The following is a 21,924-nucleotide window of genomic DNA, read 5'->3' as shown; positions in this document are numbered from 1 at the left end:
AATATAGACGGGAATAGCCAATCAAACACGGATACTATACAGACATTGTATTTGTCACACAAGCAATGAAACCAGTCTGCCCCACAACCTCACCCCATAAAAGCGGCTTACATCTATACGACTCATCCTGCCTATCAACCAGGGCATCATCCTAAAACATCGATAACTTATCGGAACTCCAATTGACTAATATCGATCTTCACCAAGGAACCCAAAAGTCGTAACTTCAGACACCGACCACCCCCGGCCATTCCCCAAACCCTCTCGCGTGTGAGACTCGCATTTGACGGCCGGGCGTCACGCCGCCTCTACCGACAGGGCGTCAGCGACCATTAGGCGGCGGACGGGCTCGTTAGCGTTCCACGGATATTCTCCGGGACGATACGCCCCTATTCCAGCCGGCTCGGCCTCCATGGAGGTTGTGAGCCGTGACCTCAACGGGCTGTCACGTGCCGGCGGTAGTTTACAGCGTGGGAAATGTGAGGAATGCGCCTATCGCTGCTTTGGGAGTGAATGTTCGTTGCTTCGACGAAGCATAGAAAAAGGAGAGACAAACAGTGGGCTGGTAGGCAGGAAGTTAATACTGGAAGAAAATCAAATAATGCGAAATTACTAGTGTTTGAATCAGTTTACCTTCTATGGGAACTGACACTAAGGAACTCACGTTAGAAAGAACTCACGTGGTCGTTATCAGGCCCATGAATCTAACATAATAATTCGAACTGCGTTGTGCATATCCGGGAATAGCATTCATCGGCTCCCGTCATTACCACTCCACACCACACCCCGTAGACTGGCCGACTGATCGACCGACCAACTTATCAATTGACCGCCTGACTGACCTGTAGGGTTCAGTGGGGATGGGCACACTGTCGGGCCGGACGTCCGGGGTCGAGTGGTAGACCGCCTGCCGGCCGGCCAGCTGAGTCCGCACCGGGGACGGAGGTGTGTGGCCGAGCGGCGGACGACGCGCCGACGGCGGCGGGTCGGTGGGGCCCGCGGTCGGTGGCGACGGCGGGCCCGGCTCGGCCGGCGACCGCGACACCGGCGGCAGGTCTGCCGGAGGAGAGGGATGAACGTTAGCGTCGTCGCGTTGACAAGCACATCGCACAGAGCAGCAACACTGACAGATTACGGGTAGGGCACGGCTGAAGGGTACATGCAAGCTTACTTCACTGCAACGTACACATCGCTTTTCGACACATACTGACAATTCCGTCAAGTAAACGCAGGAGCGGAGGAGATTGGGAGAACAGATTACGAGCAGATAGGGCCACGCCACACAGATGATTACTCGGTCCTCACTTCTCTGCACACAGCAGCCGCCGCAGCACATTCCTCCGTTACGGACGCCGCCAGCGGGCCTCGCTCCGGCCGTTCGGCCGTTCGGCCGCGCGTGTTCAATAGTTACCTGAGGCGCGCGGTGCGCCCGGCCCGCTCGGCGTCGCCAGCCGGGCGCGGACGGGAGTGGACGGCGGCAGCGGCGGCAGGGACGGCGACGGGTCGGCGGGCGGCGCCGGCTCCGGCGGCGGGGTGCGGTTCACTGTAATACGGACACGAGCAGATGCAGACAGGCGGACAGAGAGCGAGCGAGAGGGGCGCAGAGACACGCGGACAGAGCACCGCATGCACCGGGCGGGCGGCAGGACAGAGTGGTGCGGACCCGGGGACTGTGGACCGAGGTACGGTGCAGTGCGGTGCTGAGACAGAAACCCGCCCGCCGAGGTGCTTTGGTGATAGGTCCACCCCCCCCCCCCCCCACAGGAATAGCGCAGGGCGCGGCCCTGAACAACACATGCGCGCTGTGCTAAACTAGCCCGAGCGCCTCTACGCTGCATAACAGCGCATGGGATCCAAATAGAACAATCTTAACATTCCATTCCTGCCATGATGGGAACGAAGAATGGGCACAGCTAACAGGGGACCAGCGAGGTGCACCCAAACACCGCGACATTCTAGTGCAGAACATGGTGACACATATTACCCCTCCTTCCCTCTGAACACACAAAACGCATCCATGTAGTGCCCAAACCTCTATTACCTAACCCAGGCCTTTCACCAGTGCGAATCCCCGGGTGCTAGTGACAAAGTAACAACGATTTAAGACAATGCCCGGTACTCACAAGCGCGGGTACGTGGCCTGAAGATCTCCGTGTAGTCGTGCTGATCCTTGACATCCACCACGGAGAGGAGGTCGTCCTCTGGGTCCGTGTTGACGTTGGTGTCAGACGACTCCTCCACCCGCATCGCCATGCTGCCAGACGGGAAGAAGTATGAAAACATGACACCGGGAATTTGAAACGCGATGAAAAGCGATATGATACACTGAAAATTTGGATAAACAGCGAATAGCTGTGCACGACATTGTTCTCGAAGCCGCGCACAATTCGTAAACTGTTGACGAATTAACACCTTTGCCACGGAGCAACTCCTAGCACCTGACAAAACACAACACGATCCTTCAAATAAAGAGGTCAAGGACATAACGCAACACAGTCTTTACCTGCGTCTACCACTCAGACTGCTAAAACGACGTCCCTCCTATCGCGATACAGCAGCCTACGTACACCAAGTTGACAACGGGCAAAATCAAGATAACTTTACTAATGGGCAAAACAACTCACTCGTTGCCGTTTCCATCTGGCGGTTTCTCCTTGATGAAGCTCTTGCGCACGTGTTGGTTGTGCCTGAAGACGGGCGGCGGTGCCGAGGCCGGCTCGGGCTGGATTTGTGGCCGGCCGAACGGCTGGACCTTCTTCAGGTCCACCATGTAGACGGAGACGTTGGACGAGTGGAACGCCGCGCCGATCTGAAGGAACACAAGACAGGAGGGTGTGAACAATGCAACTGTAACCAAACTTGTCCGTCTAATAATATTTATACAGTTACACCGCAAATAATACAAGACACTGACGAGTTGAACCACACTCACGAAACATTGCCACACCCACAAGCCAGGAACATGAAGGTTAATCCCTCTGACAGCGAGACAAATCCCGGCGACCAAGTTCTAACAAGTCACACGTCATCGTAATCGCCGGCAACACACCATGGCCAGGCAGGCGGAGTGGATGAGCGAGTCGTGTAGCAGGCTGGGCCGCCGGCCGGCACACTGGGCACACTGGCCGGGGGAGTGGCGGCGACGGCACCCGATCGGGGGCAGGGGCCGCAGCGGGGACAGGAGGCGCCGGCGGCGCTCGGCCATAACGTGGGCACCGAAAATTGACTAGCCACTTCACAAAGATCGGGCACTAGGAGTTCATCAAGGGGAGCTTGTATCTCAGACCGGACACAAGGTCCGAAAGTTCACGTCGTTGCAAAGAATGTCACAATTTTACTCCGGCCCGGCGCAAGACCTCTGGGGCCTCACACCGTCTGGCATTTCAGGGTAGGTGACATCTCACATACGTACGGTCGTCACTTAACACTGTCTCTCACACCGCTGACGAGAATCCACCTCACACCGACTACGTCCCATGGACAATGGACTGCGACTGCCCACCGCAACGCCGAGTGGCTGCCGTATACTCCCGTGGTGCGCGTGTATTGGCCGCAATCGTCCCATCTCTGGCTGAGTTATTAACACAGGAGGGCTAGCTGGCCGATGGATCCCGATACCGCCCTAACACTACACTGGCACGACACGATCAGGTGTACCATAAGGGGGCACTGCCGGCGGACAGATACACCTGTCCGTCAGATACACCTGCCCATGCATGAACAATGACACACAGCACACAGCACAAGGCAACACAAACAAGCACAACACGGAACAACACCAAACACAACCGGCGGGCCGCGACCCGCTCGGCGCGCCGCGGGTCGGGGCCCGCCTGGCAGGCCGCTGACGCCATCAATGCGTGGGTGACCGAGCGCCGCCGCGGGAGGTCCCCCGCCGTTCGGGGCGACTGAGGGGACGGCCCCCGCCGCTGAGCTAACCAGCCGACCATCGAAGGCATTATAAGGACGGTCTGCGCAGCTGCGCAAATACTCGGACTCAGGCAACACCTCATCAATCAGCTGCTCGCCCCGCCGTCTCTGACAGTGGGCGTGTCGACAGGGAACGATTCCCGAGCGGTGACCGTTAGGCGAGCCGGGCCTACGCTGTGAGTAGTGACACCCCATCTCCCAGACGGGCCGGCACCCCCCCCCCCCGCCCTCCCGGCTGGGGCTGGGTTTCCGGTGCCGGTTCGTACAGCGCCGGCCGTACATGCGTCCAGTGTTAAACATAACCAAATCACCTTACATGACCTTGTGTATATTGCATATTGCCCATCATATATTTCTTGTGCTCAGTGTGATATGATTTCCCACCTGACAACGATGCACGAGTTAACGATAGCTGTGCCCAGTCGTCGTATGTCATTTTTTTTTTTATATGCTTTAACGTTTCGGAGCTATCAATGTCTATCATCTCCGCTTTCTCGACGCATAGAGACAAAAGTATGCGGATGTACTTGCTCATCTCTCAAAATCAGTGTCATCTTGCCAAAAGTTAAGCCATAGCCCACATAGCTGTGCCCAGTCGTCGGGCTATGGCTTATGTGGGCTATGGCTTAACTTTTGTTTTATGTAAACTGTTCTCTCGCCACCCGCCGCCAGTCGAAGCGCCTTCCCCGTGCCCACAATGCCACCAGTAACTGGTACGCTCCGAAGCGATGGTGTTAACATCTCCGCAATTAATATCAACTCCATCACTGCCAACGAAAGGCTACAGGAGCTTCAAAGCTACGTTGACATTAACGATATTAGCATACTAGCACTATCTGAAACAAAACTTGACACCACTATACATTCCAGTCTTTACTCTCTGAAAGGTTTTCATGCACCATTACTAAAAAACAGGACAAGGATGGGCGGAGGAGTTGCAGTATATGTCAGAGACACACTACCTTTTTCGCAAATATCACATCTTGAGTGTGAGCTCTTTGAAACCCTATGGGTGAAAATCAAATTCCATAAAACGACGCTGCTGCTCTGCTCAGTTTACCTTCCACCGAACACCACTAGCGACCGACAATCTCAATTCCTAGATTACTTGTCTGACTGTGTCCTTGAAGCTAAACAGCATAGTCCCGATCTTCTGGTCCTCGTTGGCGATTTTAATGCTGGAAACTGCTGGCTGCCTAGTAATTCACCCAACCACTCCCCCATCACCACTTTCGAAAACAAACTGAAAAATATCACTGAAGCGTCAAACTTAACTCAAATTATTAACACAGCAACCCGCGTACAAGGGGACACCCACAACTTAAGAGATTTGATTTTTGTAGACCGAACCGAACTAATTAAATCTTCAGGAGTTTTACCGGCTTTCTCAAACATCGACCATTTCCCTCTACTTATTTCTTTGTCCCTTCAGAAAATCGACGCTGACCGACATGTAACAACAACCCGCTGGGACTACTCAAATACCAACGTTGACGGTTTCATTAATACACTGAGAAACATAGACTGGAGCGCCATAACAAATGCCGACACCGATGATGCAATTGAAATGTTAACAGAAGCCATCTTGCATACTGCAGTAGCTCACATACCAAAGAAAACCGTAAAGATCCGCAATCACAAACCGTGGCTAACAGCAGAGCTGAGGCGCGAAATGCGTAAACGAGACCGGTTATTCAAGCTTGCTCAACGTCACAACTCAGAAAGAGATTGGTCGATCTGGCGATCTCAGCGCAACCTTGTAACCAGCCTTAATAGAAAACTCAAAAATGAAACCATTAAACACAAAGTACATCTACTTGTCACTAGCAAGAAAACCCCTTACAAATACCACAAAATCCTGAAAAGCGTTACGGGGTTCAAGCAAAACTCCATTATGGCTCCTCTGATTGTCGAAAATGATCTTGTAAGTGACGACCACCGCAAGGCCGAGGCCCTCAATTCGTACTTTTGTTCCCAGACAGAAATAAACATTACAGATAAACACTTACAGCTCGTACGCGAATACAAATCTTCATATAACAGCACTCAGCACACCTTCCAGTTTTCTCCCATTACACCTCGAGATGTTTTGAAGACCATCAATGGGCTGGATTCGTCTAAAGCCACCGGCTCCGACGGCGTACCGGCGAAACTAATCAAAATGTCAGCGGCTTACATTGCTGAGCCTCTATCCAGAATTTTAAACAAATCAGTCCAAAAAGGCAGGTACCCAACTCAGTGGAAGAAAGCCACAGTTAAACCAATTTTTAAAGGGAAGGGCTCCCCATCTGAGGCTGCATCATATCGACCAATAAGCTTACTGCCGTGTCTATCGAAAATATTCGAAAAACTTATGTTCACTCAGATATATGAGCACATTCACAGTCATTCGCTCTTAACACAAAAACAAAGTGGTTATCGCCCTGGTCACAACACAGAGCTCCAGCTTGCTTATCTAACTCACAGGTTATATAGAGCCATGGACTCGGGTGAGGATTACACAATCATTTACCTGGATATATCAAGATACTTCGAAAAGATTTGGCATGAGGGGCTGCTAGCAAAATGTGATAAAGAATTTGGTATAAGAGGTGCACAACTTGATTGGCTAAGCTCTTATCTAAGTGACAGGAGACAAGTAGTCCAGCTAGGCCAAACTACGTCCACCCAGCGTGAGTTATCCGCAGGAGTGCCACAGGGATCCATCCTAGGCCCACTGCTGGCCATAATGTATCTAAATGGGCTCAGTAGCGTTACCAACAATGAAATGCTATTTTTGCGGATGACAGCTCCTTACATGCCAGTCACAATGTTAATAATTTTCATGAAGTTGAAAAATCACTGCAAATCGACTTAAATCGCATCAAACGCTATGGAGACGACTGGATAATAACATTTAATGCTACAAAAACAGTCCAACAAACGCTTAGTAACAAAAAAAACACACATTCCATGCCTGGAATTTGGCGGTTCACCAATTCCCATTCGCAATTCCCACAAACACCTTGGAGTAACAATCTCAACTGATCTGAGATTCAAGTCTCACGTCAACAACATCCTATCAAAATTTTACCGCACGATGAGTCCTCTCTTCCCAATAGCATCTCTACTTCCACGACAAATCTTACTTCAGATCTATCAAATGTATGTCCAGCCCCATCTCGACTACTGCGACTCAATATTTGATTGCCATCTGACAGCATTTGACAAGTCCAGACTAGAGAAAGCACAGAACAGGGCGGCACGCCTTATCACTGACACACCTCGAAGGACGTCTACAGCGGGCCTCCGGAAAGAGCTGGGCTGGACCTCACTAGTAGACAGACGTCGCGCCCACAAAGTGCAACTCTATCACAAGATAGCATTAGATGATCGTGTTCCGGACTTCATAAAAGACATCATACCCAAAACGAGAAACCTAGAGATGGAGAGAAATCTGCGATGCACACAGTCCACTCAACGCACCATCCCAGCAGTCCGCTCAGCTTCCTACGCGAGATCTATCATCCCAACAACAACAAGAATCTGGAACGAACTACCCAACGACGTACGAGCCGAACACAGCCAAAAATTCTTCAAAAAGAGGCTGTATGCATATGCCGGTATAAACATGTCACCTAGCTCCTACCTAAGCAAAGGTTCCAAAATTGGAAACCGGCTTCACACCCGACTCAGGCTTAATTCATCAGATCTTAAAGACCACAGATTCAAATTAGGGAAAAGTGATTCAGCCAAGTGCAGTTGTGGTGCTGCTACAGAAAACAACGAGCATTTCCTCCTAATCTGTCCACTCTTTCGCACAGAACGAGAAGAATTGTTCGAAAGGTTAACTGAAATTCTCAGTGAGAACTTTCAAAACATTCCTCGGAAAAAGAAAATAGAAACACTGCTAAATGGGCCTTCGCGAGTTATGAAGGTTACCCGCCATGACACCGCCATGGCCGTCCAGAGCTATATACTCAAAACGCGGAGATTTGCCTGCTAGAACTAGGAGCAGCACTTCCATTTCGGAACACAGAGCAGTGGCGCGAGTAGGGGCGGGGACAGGCGCTTCGGCCAAGGCAGGGTCGACTTCGCTATGTTAATATTGACATTTTGATTAAGATCAGTAGTGATTAGTACTAGTAGTGTTCGATTAGAAGTGTTATTGTCTGCTTTCTACGTGTTTCGAGCGGCGTCTCGTTTTAAGCGCCATAGCGCTTCTACGCCAATCGTAATGTTTCGACAAGTGTAAATATGGATGCTCAAATAAATCATCTCTCATCTCATCTCATCACAACCCATCAATCGTCACATAGGGCAAATACAGCACACAGCGTCAGCACACCACATCAAAATATAATCAAATTTCATGTCACAGCACCGCCACACTACATTTAAGCCCACGCACACTCTCCCACTACCAGTCCGGTCCCATCCGATCCACGTTTCTCACCAGCTGCGTCTGGGCCACGGCGATGTCGGCGATCTTGCCCCAGCCCATGGCGACCGTGTCGTGCGACCGGAACGGCTCCCAGCCGTACACCTTGAGCATGTCGTGGCAGCCGGCGAACACGCAGTCGCCATCCGCCGCGAACGCGATACACCTGTGGACGGGACGGGGTGGATAGCGCTGAGGGGTGGCTCTGGAGTGAATTTGTAGGGTGTCCAGTGAGTATGTGTGGAAATCTGACCAAGAGCGGACGGTGTTCCGTAGACGGACATGCCCACACGGTGGATGATACGTCCCGCTAATACAGCACTGGACATCGATAACAAATGATGCACTCAAAAGGTTCAAGCGTGTCCGTTAAAAATGTCCCGCGCCGTTCATATTCTCATTAGACTAGATTCCTTTTATTATGATTGGCCTACACATCATCACCTGGTTGACCCACATTCTCCTCCGATTGGTCCACACTCCCCTTCCCCTCACCTGATTGGTCCACACTCCTATTTTCCCTCACCTGATTGGTCCACACTTCCCCGTCCACTCACCTGATTGGTCCATGCTCTCTCCCGTCCCCTCACCTGATTGGTCCACACTCTCCGTCTGTGCTGGTGACCAGCTGGAAGTTCTCCAGGTCCCAGAGGTTGACCACGCGGTCGAAGCCGCCAGAGGCCACCAGGAACTCGTGTGGGTGAAACTCCACGTCTACCACCGGTCCAGTGTGCCGCACCAGCTCAGTCAGCATCTTACCGGCCCGCAGGTCCCATAGCTGGGGGCACAGGACGCAGCAGGGGTCAGTTAGGGGCATACAGGACGGAGTCTGATATCTGAGGATCAACTTTGGGCTAGTGGTGTACTTTTCTTGATCTAACACAGCCTAAATTAAGAGCGACACCGGCGGGTATACGACGGACAACGATACCACCGAATTGATTCGTACGGTCTCTTATTGGATGGAGATTCACTTGTCCATGTAACTGATTTTCGCTATTACAGAAGGGAACCGGAGTCATCAAATACTAGGCATCTAAAGCAGCAAAATATTTTACAACCGACACCAGAAACCCGTTGAATTGTAACATTACCCTAATCTTGCATCTAACTAGACACAAATCCTTGTCTGGCATAGCCCGACTATCACATTAAAGCACTCATGAGGTCACCATTACCACGACTAAGCGGCTATCGCTTCCATCACCTCCCATCACCAAACCCCGTCCCCAAATACACCCAGTCAGCGCGGTGGACAGCGAGGCCCCACACCGACGGCCGGTACAAGCGACATTATACAGCGGGCACGAGCAATCAGCAGCCGGCCGCAATCAGCGGGCGCACACAGGGCCGCACACGCCGCCCGGTACCGTGTGCATATTTTATAGGCTCTTAGGACGGACATGCAAGCTCGGGGACCGATGTAACAACGAATCGTGCCTATGGTCCCAGGTAACACGCCATGGGTTGACGCTGCCCCCTGTGGCAACCGGCAAATGATTAGTCGTCTATTCATGCGGAGAGCTCTGATCAATAACTGCTGTAGGCTTTCACGTTATTCCATCAATTCTTATTTTTGGACACCCGGCGGCGAGTGACACACGTAGCCACTGCGTGCTGGCGGCCCCCAAGCCGGCACCGACCCGACCCGACCACGTGTCCCTCCGTGTGTATGCGTGTGACTCAGCGTCCTCGGCGAAGTGTGTACGCTGCACTCAGCTCTGAGAACCGGCCCGCGGAAGAGCTGGACAAACACAGCGGGGGGAGAGTCGACCCGCAGCTGAGAGGGGCGCAGGGAATGGACCAGCTGGGAATCAGCATGAGCGAGAAAAATCCTTCTACAGGTCTTGTAGTCAAATAACCACACAGAGGACATAATAGAACGCGTAATTTTGTTCTACTACAGGCGCCCTTATTCTAGTCAGTTCGAAAATAGGCACTGAGGCCAGGGGGGGGGGGGGGGCACTTCGTGCACCAAGTAGACGCCAGGACAGTAGACAGTACCCTTCGTGGGCATCACCAATCCAGGAATGTTAATGGGCTCGTTAACATTAACCCTTATCGCCGCCGGGGCTCGGCAGGGATTCATCGCGCTCCCACGCAGCTAATGGACGAGCCGGGATAAAAACCATGTTCGTGATTGACTGGCGAACCCAGCAAAACCCGATATCGATGGAGGAGGGTTGATACCCTGGGGATGCCACAGTTTCGGGAAAACAATGCAAATGTGGTTAAGTTTTTCAATTCTTAATTAAATCTAATGATGAGCTTAGGCCACAATTACCAGGTCATCATATTACCATAGTGTAATAAATAACAAGTGAAGACACTTCTATTATTTTGTGTAATGCGTTTTCTTCCGTCGGAAGTGCTCTCTCAGAAAATCAACGATATCTGATGACAATTGATGACGTTTTCGTCATTGTAGTGCAAAAGTTTCATCCCTGTAGTGAAAACTTCTATCCCAAGAAACTACTATCCAAGCCTTTAGTTATGTAAGTGTTGGTTTTAACAGCTAATTCACCCTTATTTTCTACAAAACACTGAAAATAAATCCTTCTACACGCAACTTGAAATGAAATATCACTTAAACATAATGAGAAGACCAAAAACCTATTTTTACTACACATCTTTACAAGCTAAGAATGTCTTCTTTATGCTAGAATGGGTATAGCGTATGAACACAGGGACAGGCCCCACAGCTCGCAATACCTAAGAATTCATGTTCTCTTATCAGGCATATCGTTCGGAAGCTGTGTAAATGCCGACGCAGTGTTAAAATGGGCCAAACAGCTATTCATCAACTGGGCATTTCACCGGGCTGAAACGCATCGATGTCCCCTGATTTTGCATACTATAATGCATTCAATGGGAACAATGAACATGCGATGACTCTCATTCATTTCGCGCAATAAAAAGCATAGGTTCTCAAGTCAAAGTGAAGGAAAAGACCGATCAAAATGGCTCGTATAATACAGACTTTGTTTAAATACTCTACACTTTTAGGGGCTGGTACTGTTATGGTGTCCTCTATTTTCGAATATTTTCATACCGGTTCTGTCACATTGCATTCAGTTAGCGATCATACATGCAATAAAAACAGTGAGTTCCCGAGAGTAAAGTTACGGAATAGAGTGAATGCTGATACGATGTTCAGCATGTTGGAGCGCAGTTAGATCGAAGAGCACTTTCATCGGGCTGTGGCACATCGATGTCCTCTTATTTTGAATATTTTCACGCATTTTACAAGAAAATGCGATTATTTTCTTTCATTAAATGCAATAAGAAACATGGGTTCTCGAGTCTATGTCATTCATAGGACCGATCAAAATGGGTCATGTTTTAGAGACGTTGTCAAAATACCATACACTTTTTAGGAGTCGGTGGTCTTATGATGTCCTCTGTTTTTGAATATTTCCATACCGGTTCTGTCAAATTGCATTCAGTAAGCGACCATACATGCAATATAATAGTGGGTTCTCGAGAGTAACGTTATGGAATAGAGTGAATGCTGATACGATGTTCAGCATGTTGGAGCGCAGTTAGATCGAGTAGGACTTTCATCGGGCTGTGGCACATCGATGCCGTCTGATTTTGAATATTTTCACGCATTTTATAAAAAATGCTATTATTTTCTTTCATTAAATGCAATAAAAGCATGGGTTCTCGAGTCTATGTCATTCATAGGACCGATCAAAATGGGTCATGTTTTAGAGACGTTGTCAAAATACCCTACACTTTCTAGGAGCCGGTGGTCTTATGATGTCCTCTGTTTTTGAATATTTTCATACCGGTTCTGTCAAATTGCATTCAGTTAGCGATCATACATGCAATAAAAACAGTGGGTTCTCGAGAGTAAAGTTACGGAATAGAGTGAATGCTGATACGATGTTCAGCATGTTGGAGCGCAGCTAGATCGAGTAGGACATTCATCGGGCTGTGGCACATCGATGTCCTCTGATTTTGAATATTTTCACGCATTTAATAAGAAAATGCGATTATTTTCTTTCATTAAATGCAATAAAAAACATGGGTTCTCGAGTCTATGTCAATCAAAGGATCGATCAAAATGGGTTATGTTTTAGAGACGTTGTCAAAATACCCTACACTTTTTAGGAGCCGGTGGTGTTATGATGTCCTCTGTTTTTGAATATTTTCATACCGGTTCTGTCAAATTGCATTCAGTAAGCGACCATACGTGCAATAAAAACAGTGGGTTCTCGAGAGTAACGTTACGGAATAAGAGTGAATGCTGATACGATGTTCAGCATGTTAGAGCGCAGTTAGATCGAGTAGGACTTTCATCGGGCTGTGGCACATCGATGTCCTCTGAATTTGTGTGTACCAAGGCATTCTGTAAGAGACTGGGATTATTTACCTTCATTTAGTGGAATAAAAAACGTGGGTTTTCATGTCTAAGTCAATTAAAAAATCCATCATGACGGGGCATGGAAGACGATGATGTAGCCTGAGGATAACGTTCAACGATTGAGGGAGTGACGTTTTATGACGTTTTATTACGTCATACTGCAGCGTGAGTAGCTACATAGCCCACTTCCAGCTGAAGAAAAGTTGTTACATGAGTTTGCATTATATATTGGTGAAGTGTCTTCACTTGTTATTTATTACACTATGATATTACACCGACACACTAGCATAGTATACCAAGTGCTATGCCTCAAGGCTATCCAAGCCGACCCTTCACAAATCGTTCACCCGACCTTGACACAGTGCCTTCACACACCATCAGTAGACTCTCTGACCTTGGCAATGACCTTCAGACACCACCGGACAAAGCCTCCCCATTTAGATACTAGCCATCAGCAGCTGCTCTCTGTGGCGTGCCTACCCGAGTACTGACAAAAACTACCTGCATTAGTTATTGACCCCACCCTTCCAATATTCTATACACGCGAACCGTCGCGGCGGCTTGCGTTACCGGAGCACGGTCCATATCTACAGCGCGCGGCAGTGCGTATGTCAGTGACCCCAGGTTGACCTTGACACTGACCTTGACACCCCCGTCCTCCCCGGCCGAGGCGATCCACTGGCCGTCCGGCGAGAACTTGACGCTGTTGACCATCTGGTTGTGGCCCTTGTAGGTGAAGATGCAGCCCTTCCGTCGGATATCCCAAAGCTGACGGGCAGACCGGTTGACAAGTTAAAAACCGAGCAGAGTCAAAGACAAGTTCATGCCAATTAGTTTATGTTAATAATCGTCCGAGAAATGAGCACAGGGATGAGGGAATATATGTGGCGTATTTCAACTGAGGCTGTCAACGGAGAATCTTTCCAATCAGCATCACTTTCATCACTTCCAAAAGCCCAACATCCAAAGAACGTATTTTAATCGCAGCTACCAAGCTACACCCGATAAGAGCTGGAATTTGGGACGTACCTTGATGTTGGTGTCGAAACTGCCGGAGGCCAGGAAGTCGCCGTAAGGATGGAAGTCGATACAGCGGGTGTTGCTCTTGTGGCCGGTCAGGGTCCGTACTAGCCGCGCGGCCTCCAGGTCCCATATTTTGATGGCGCCCGAGCTGGAGCCCGCACAGACCAGCTCCTCTGTGTTCCCGAACCGTACACATTCCACGGAGGTGGTGTGGCCGCTCAGGCTCTGAAACAGAAGATTTTAGGACTAAAGTACGTATCGCTAAAGTACGTAGGACAAAAGTACGCATGCAAATGTTCGTACGCAAATATACGTAGGCGATAAAGTTCGTATGCCAAAAGTACGTACGCAAATGTTCGTACGCAAAAGTACGTATGCAAAAGTACGTAGTGCATAAAGTACGTATGTCAAAAGTACGTACGCAAATGTTCGTACGCAAAAGTACGCATGAAAAAGAACGTAGTGCATAAACTACGTATGCCAAAAGTACGTACGCAAATGTTCGTACGCAAAAGTACGTATGCAAAAGTACGTAGTGTAAAATGTACGTATGCCAAAAGTACGTACGCAAATGTTCGTACGCAAAAGTTCGTATGCAAAAGTACGTAGTGTATAAAGTACGTATGCCAAAAGTACGTACGCAAATGTTCGTATGCAAAAGTACGTAGTGTATAAAGTACGTATGCTAAAAGTACGTACGGTTCGTATGCCAAAGTACGTAGTGTATAAAGTACGTATGCTAGAAGTATGGTATAGTAGTGTAAGTCGAGCCACTTTTTCTTTATTGCTGCTCTGTTGCCATACTAACAGGGAACTCATGATAAATTCATATACCAAATAATATAGCTTTGTCCATTTCGCCCATTTACTCATCGAGAAATTTTGCTGTGCCTTGTAACAAATGCTCATTAAATAAAGAATAAGAAAGGTATTACACGTTGATCAACTTCACCCAAGGGTGGGGTACGTACTTAATACCCTACGTGCATTTGCTATACGTACTTTTGTCCGTGACGTACTTTTGTCCACACGTAGGGTAGACCGGGGCAAGTCGCCCCGCCGAGGTAAAACGCCTCACCGATGTTTCTGGGAACTGGTAGGGTTTTGGGGAAAGATCCTCTCTTCTGTTAACCCTCGCCGGACCTATTGGTTTTCTACATACGCGCCGGCCGAGGGGGGGGGGGGGGCGGGTACGACCCCCCCCCCTCGCCGTTTCGCCCCTGGTGGAGCTAGCGCGTCGCGGAAAAAACGAGCGTGTGCGCCGTTACGAGACGCAGAGATTGGTACCCGATTTTAAGGTCCTAGGTCAACCGGTGACCTCTGAGGTCAGGTCAAGTGCCCCAGGGTACGGTTCAGTTTTTGGCGAATAACTTCGCAAAAAACGGTCGCAGAGCCGCGATTTTGGCAGCATCGTGTTCGCCTCGCTCAGGCGCGTCGAATGATATACTTTTTGTCCGGGTCAGGTCACCTTGGGGTGTTGACCTCAGGTCAAGGTCAGGTCAGCGCCCCCAGGTCACGAAATTGGTCGAAAGAGGTCATGTCGCATATCATTCGATTCGGCAGGTCTTCCTGAGTCCATTGGTGGCTTTCTCGACTCGCTAGCTCAATTTGATCAAGAGTTATTGACGAAAAACTAATATGACCTTGATGACGTCATAAATGACGTCACGCAAGGTCAACATTGCAAAAGTGACGCATCTAACCTTGCAAGGAGTGCATCAAATCACGATTCTGCGTGCTTGAGATAGTTGGAGATCGTTCCCGGCGCCAGAATAGCAGTTTTCATTTTCCCCCATTGACTTATAATGGTGAGGTCACGAAAATGACCTGACCTCATATGACCTTTAGGAAAAATCCGAGATATACAAGTTGTTAGACTCATAATGGATACTAGATCCTGCAAGTTTCATTTCCCTGTGACATCTCCTCTGGCAGTGAGGGCGTTGCGAAGTTGCGACATCTGAAGACCGTGCAGAGGTTCACTTATGACGTCATAGGTCAGTGACCTGACCTGACCCAAAAATGCGGTTGGTGTCAAAAGATGTGGCTTGGATCAAAGGTCAGGTATGCCAAGTTTCAGCTCTCTATCGCCAGCGTGTTCGGAGCTATCGCGAAAAAACCCTATGGGGGGGGCGGCACCCGCCCCCCCCCTCGGCCGGCGAGGGTTAAATGTGCACTATATGATCATTATATGGGCAGACTGGAAAGAAATTGTGATAATTCTCTTGGTAGATATAGCCAAAAATGTGTTTGTTGAGTGATTTTTATGTTTGGTTGTCTGATTATACATAATCGCGTTCTTTTGTGGTCCACATCAGGTTAACAACTTTTATGTATTTTGAACAACTATTGTCTAACGCTTATGATGCCGGGTTGGTTCGTGTTAAATTATGTCTTGCTGGAGCGCAAGGCGTTGTTCGCTGACCGAACTACGTGATCGGGTAAAACGCCCCAGTAGGTCGCGGGGCAAAAAGCCCCGTGGGGCGTTTTACCTCATGTGTTGTTCGGACTACCCACTTCCTAATGTTCGGTTCGGTAGCTGGCGAACAAATTTCTATGCATTTATATGTATTTTTCTCAGCAACTGTATGGCAAAGGAAGTATATTGTTAACTGATTTGCATTGCAATAATTTATCAGTTGGCCTTATGAGGCAGGTGAAAAACCTGGTAATACCTACAATAGTGTCATAGCTGAACACTTGATAGGATGGAAGGTGTCACCTTCAGTGCCGTGCCTCCAGCGGTCTAACGGACCTCTAATATAAGATTTAGCCAACTACCATGTTCAATCTTTAATCTAGTGTATGGGGCTTCTTGCCTCAGGCCGTGGGGCGTTTTGCCCTGGGGTTGGGGCAAAATGCCCCATTTGCAGTTGCTTCACAAATCACTTCCTAGCTGGGAGTCCGATCATAAGTGAATGAATTTGAGGGGTGGAATTTAAAATCAAATGTCCAAAGAACACATTGAGCACAATTTTGGCCTTCCAGGTGATGTGAGACAAAAGAAGGTACCTATGTAGCAAAATAAATTATCTGGGGCGTTTTGCCCAAGGCTACCCTACTTTATACCCTACGTACATTTGCTATGCGTAGGCTTTTGTACGTGACGTACTTTTGTCCATACGTACTTTATACCCTACGTACGTTCTTCTGCGATACGTACTTTTGTCCGTGACGTACTTTTGCCCATACGTACTTTTTACCCTACGTACATTAGCTATACGTACTTTTGTCCGTGACGTACTTTTGTCCATACGTACTTTATACCCTACGTACTTCTGCAATGCGTACTTTTGTCCCTGACGTACTTTTGTCCATACGAACTTTATACAGTACGTACTTCTGCGATACGTACTTTTGTCCCTGACGTACTTTTGTCCATACGTACTTTATACTGTGCGTACTTCTGCGATACGAACTTTTGTCCTTGACGTACTTTTGTCCATACGTACTTTATATTGTACGTACTTCTGCGATACGTACTTTTATCCCTGACGTACTTTTGTCCGTACGTACTTTTTACTGTACGTACTTCTGCGATACGTACTTTAATCCTACGTACTTTTGCTTACGTACTTTTGTCCTACGTACTTTAGCGATACGTACTTTTGTCCGTAACCCGAAACAGAAGGCAGTGATTCGTCAGTACACGCCAGGTGGCAGTAGAAGCGCGAGTAGGTGGCAGCACGGTTGAAGAATGGGGCAAGGTAGAGGCGGATGGCATTACCGCTTCCCATGTCTTTTCTCGGGGAAAATTGCGAGAAAAATATCGGTGGTTTAGCGCAGGAAATCTGTTTCTCAAGTACCTTTCCTGTTGCACATCTAACAGTTCTGTGGAACATTTGAGTAATTATCTCTGAGGAAACAAAACCCTAATTGATTGACCTTCATCACCGAGTAGGTAGGTAGGTAGGTCGTCGACCCGGATAAATTAAGGCAGGCCTGCAAATACAATCCAAATTCAGTCGACTATTTGCCAATGTTCGTCACCACAATGTTCGAAAACCACACATCATCCCGTACAGGCAGGTCTGTGACCGGTGTGATAATGCGTCACGCCCGTACGACTCCTTCACCGCCCCCCACAGCCCATCCCCCAATGTGACATCACCCTGCACAGCTGAGAACACGTGGGGAAAACCGGTCGACCGGCCAGGCTCGGCTCAAAGAAAGGATGCATGCTGTGCAATACTTTTTGTCGGCACAGACGCACAGAGAACAAACACATCTGAACAAGAAAAAACATAACCTGTAACGAAACATAACCTGTATGAGCCTGACGAAACATAACCTGTAATGTCCAATTCGGGCATATCATTTAGCCGTCCCCATACGCATACAGGCCATTCGAGAGCAGGTGCGCAGTTAGATCAGGGAGGAGGATAAATGATGAACGTTGTATAGATGAAACTCGATGACCTGAAATGTCTCCACGTGCCAAATACGTCGAGCTAATGCATTGTTTGGGGTCTCACTCTCATACCTGGCCTGACTCACACATTCATCGATCTAGGGCTCTGACACGTCATTCGAAAACCATTTATCATCATCAGTAAATCTCCATTTATAATCTGGTGGCAAGGAAAACGATTCAAAACCGTTTAGAGGCTGACACTAGCCTTCACGATCACTCTTTTTATGTGACACTCATCGACGTCTCAGTCCTTCGCGGAAACATTGAAATCGTGTGAGGAAGTTTCTTGGTCAGCGATCACGACATCGTCCTTGTGACACCGTCCAAGGCTCTCTGTTGCAACGCCCGTGGTCCGATATCTATCTCCAGATCTCCGCTAACAATCACAGAGCAGCCTAAGCCTGACGTGTACCGCATCATCAGAGATGATGATGATGAAGGAAAGCGAGGAAGAGAAGAGGAGAGGGAGCGAAGGAGAGAGGAGCGAGGAAAGGAGAGGAGAGAGGAAGAGAAAAGGCCGGAGCAACGCCTCAGACTGACCGGTCGCCGTCGGACAACAATGCTATCCGGGAGCGGTCAGCGCAGTCCACCGCCACGCCGACAGCGCGGCAGTGAAACACTGCCACAGTGCGGAATTGAGACACTGCCACGGACAATACGACAGTGAGGTAGGGTGACACAGAGAGCGCCGGTTGTCACGGCCTTTCTCCGCTGACCGATTGTTCGCAGATGGTCGGCACGGTGTGACTGTGACGCTGACTGACACGGCTAGTGACCGCAGGTCCGCGGAGACCATTCACCGCTCCTGATCACCGGAGGTCAGCGCTGACCGTCACCGAAAGTCTCATAGCATAGACCACCCAGTGACACACTGACCCGGCGGCCAGCCCACCCGCGGTCAGCCACCTCTTAGGAAAGGTCAACCAAGTACGCCAGTGTAACGTTGAAACGAACATCGGGCAGCTAACTGACATGCTTCACAAGCACAACGATTGCACCCTGCGGCTATCACCCACGACTGGCGTAGCATCGTGACTTCTCCGAGATCAAAGCTCTCCTGTCACGCCACGGCCCAGTTCTGCAATCCGTTACCCCGTTAAATTCCCATCTCCTCGCACACCCGCGGCCTTTGAACCTGCAGCTCGTGTCGGCGTCGGGAGCGGCTCCGCACGGACCTTTGATCCACGACCCCGGAAGGACAGCCGACACCACGCGGAAGCTGTCTCCCACTGCGGTAGCCCACACCTGTCGGAGGAGGACGGGCCGGGCCGACAGGTCGACAGCCGACGTCCTGGCCGACAGGTCGCTGACAGGACAGCTCTGTTCGGTCGGCCGGAGCTCTATCCGGGTCGACAGCCGGCGCCGCGGGACGAATGAAGATCCCAGCGATAAGGACGGAGGTAATTATTCGTCCTTCACATTCAATTACGATGACGTGAAAAAAGGACTAAACAAACAAGTGAGGAAGGTCACTAAGGCTTCCACCGAGCGATGATGTGTCCTTTTGGTTTGTATTTTTACCTCAGAGAAGCGGAAGTAATCAACGGAGTGGTTTCCTGAGAGTGGAGGCGCTCCGGAGCCGAAACACGGCGTCCTGTCTTCTCAGCAGACAGAGACAGAGTTCCTCCACTGGCGGCAGCGCCCCACCCCCCAACCCCCCTCAACGCACGTCAGCCGGTCGATACGAAGGCGGCGCCCCTCCCGATCCAGCTATCCCAGCAGACGCTCCAGCATCCGGGGAGCGAGTTACGGCGTCTGAAACGGCCCGCTGAGCGACCGAATGGGAGCCCGGCCTGGTCTGAGAGCTCGAACTGGCCTGGTCAAACCGGCCGGCACAAATTCAGGGCGGGACAGGGCAGGACAGGGCGGAGCGCCACAGATGGGCGTCGCGATGACCCGATAGCCACATTCAGTCGCTGCTTCTGGTGTCAGTAGCTCGCTTGTCACATGTCGCCTGTCCAGCCGGTCCGTCGGAGGTCATCGGTCCCGTCCTGAGTCCTGAGAGTTCATGAGAGCGGCGGGAGCACCGCGGTCAGGAGCGTTTCAAGAGCCGGGTGAGTTCGTTATTCGTCACGTTTCGACCAGACCGATGAGTAATCGATAGCTGACCGCTAGACTGCACAATTATAAGGAGCTCCCACACATGCAAACACTTCGGACTATCAACTGCTTCTCGGACGCCAATACAATACCCGTTATATATGTTACCCGGTTTGGACGTTGTTTTCCTAATAAATCGCAATCTAATCCACCTGCAGCAGCGGTTATCGACACCTACCAATCGATACTGTCCACAGAGGGCGGGTCCGTTCGTCTGGCTATGTGTCAGGTCACGGAACCGGGCACGGCTCAGCGGACTAGTAAACAGGGCCGGGCCGGGCCGTGGCGTGCACAGCCGCATCGATCGATGGGGCGGCCTCGAACACGTGCTGCCGGGGCCGACGGGGCCGACGGGGGTGGGGCGGGGCCGGTCAAGGTTGCCCAACCGACTCACCCGGGCCAAAGTCGGTCCGAGGACAGACTGGGGACCCTATCGACCGCCCTGAGGCCGTCTCTGGGCGGTGATGGGTGACCGGTCACTACCACTGCGGACCGATACCGCCCTGTCCTCAGACATGGCTCGCCGACCGCCAAGGCCGCGACTGTGCTGTCCCAGCACTGAGCCGGCGCTGAGCGGCCTGAGCCGGGATCAGACCTATGCAATAGGCGCACGGCGCCTGCAGACGCCTCATCAGACTCCGTGCTAACACCGTCTTGACGGGATCACCGATCTGCCGAGGGCCGGCGATGGGAAGGTCAGTCTGGGTAGGAGCAGGACCAAGACGCTAGGGACGGCGGGGCAACCCGTGCCAGGCGCCGAACAACGCACCAATTAGCGACCGCCGGGAGCCGACCGATCGCCCCCGTAGCCGGTGACACGGCGCCAGGTCGCCGCGGCTCGTCCGTCACCACACCGACAGCCGCCGACACATGCGTCATCGTTTACGACCGGCCACCAATTGGGGGGTATTTGCCGACGGCGTCACACGGCGTCTGATTGTCAGTAACGGCCGGTAAAGCAGCCGCCGCACGATCAGCACCAGACACTCTGGGTGTCTGAGCCACTGCGCAGTGACCGTGGACGCTGCAGTGAGGTCACCCGGGTCACTCGGGTCACAAGGGACACACAAAGTGGACAGAGCCAGTCGTGGGCGACGGGCGAGGTCAGAATTGACTTAGCACCACTCCGCCGCTGGCAACCAACAACTGCATTAGCAGCCGTCGTAAACGACAGCCATGGCACGACAAAGAACTGGAAAGGCGAGCCACACGTCACAAGTCTGGGACACTTCGATTCAGAAGTCAGCCATTTCGAGTCCCACATCACCACCCCAAAAAAGTTCCCGAACCGCCAAGGTGGTCGGCCCAACCGACTGGTCAGCCGGCCAGTCTGGTCGCAGCCCACAGGCCGCCACAGCGCGACTGCTGCGGTCCGGCGCGGCGGAGAGCCGGCTGACCGGCCGGGAGCCGAGGCGGCGCCGGGCCAGGTAGCGGCCGGCGGTCACGGCTTATTTATCGGTGTGCCGGCGGCGTGGCCAGCACGCTGACCGTTACTGTGCCACTGCCGGCGCCGTGCCGGGCGGGCGCCAACACGGCACATCTGCCCGGCCAGTGGTTATCCACGGTCTGCGCCGGACAATATCTCATCCTACAGTAACAGTAACAACAACGGACCGGCGGCAGTGCCGCCCCACACCGGACTATAACTGGACACGGTTCGTCGGAAGG

At 50.8% G+C, this 21,924-nt stretch overlaps 1 protein-coding gene across 6 annotated transcripts in view; it reads right to left on the bottom strand.

The window, feature by feature from the left end:
• Positions 1–21,924, bottom strand: part of LOC122382805 (katanin p80 WD40 repeat-containing subunit B1-like) — a 77,634-nt gene that overhangs the window by 3,599 nt on the left and 52,111 nt on the right. For all 6 annotated transcript variants that reach the window (XM_043368659.1, XM_043368641.1, XM_043368622.1 and 3 more), the window contains 8 exons: positions 13,749–13,967; positions 13,362–13,487; positions 8,941–9,128; positions 8,366–8,516; positions 2,625–2,809; positions 2,124–2,254; positions 1,412–1,543; positions 843–1,056 (listed from right to left, as the gene is read on the bottom strand). In XM_043368659.1, coding sequence (XP_043224594.1) covers positions 843–1,056; positions 1,412–1,543; positions 2,124–2,254; positions 2,625–2,809; positions 8,366–8,516; positions 8,941–9,128; positions 13,362–13,487; positions 13,749–13,967 — 1,346 coding nt within the window. The remainder of the gene's footprint in view (positions 1–842; positions 1,057–1,411; positions 1,544–2,123; positions 2,255–2,624; positions 2,810–8,365; positions 8,517–8,940; positions 9,129–13,361; positions 13,488–13,748; positions 13,968–21,924) is intronic.

Source organism: Amphibalanus amphitrite, unplaced genomic scaffold (assembly GCF_019059575.1).
Source record: "Amphibalanus amphitrite isolate SeventyFive unplaced genomic scaffold, NRLGWU_Aamphi_draft 000012F_arrow, whole genome shotgun sequence".
In the NCBI taxonomy this organism is placed as follows: Eukaryota; Metazoa; Arthropoda; class Thecostraca; order Balanomorpha; family Balanidae; genus Amphibalanus; species Amphibalanus amphitrite.
The sequence above is the reverse complement of the archived record's forward strand: the minus strand, read 5'-3'. Positions and strand labels throughout refer to the sequence as shown.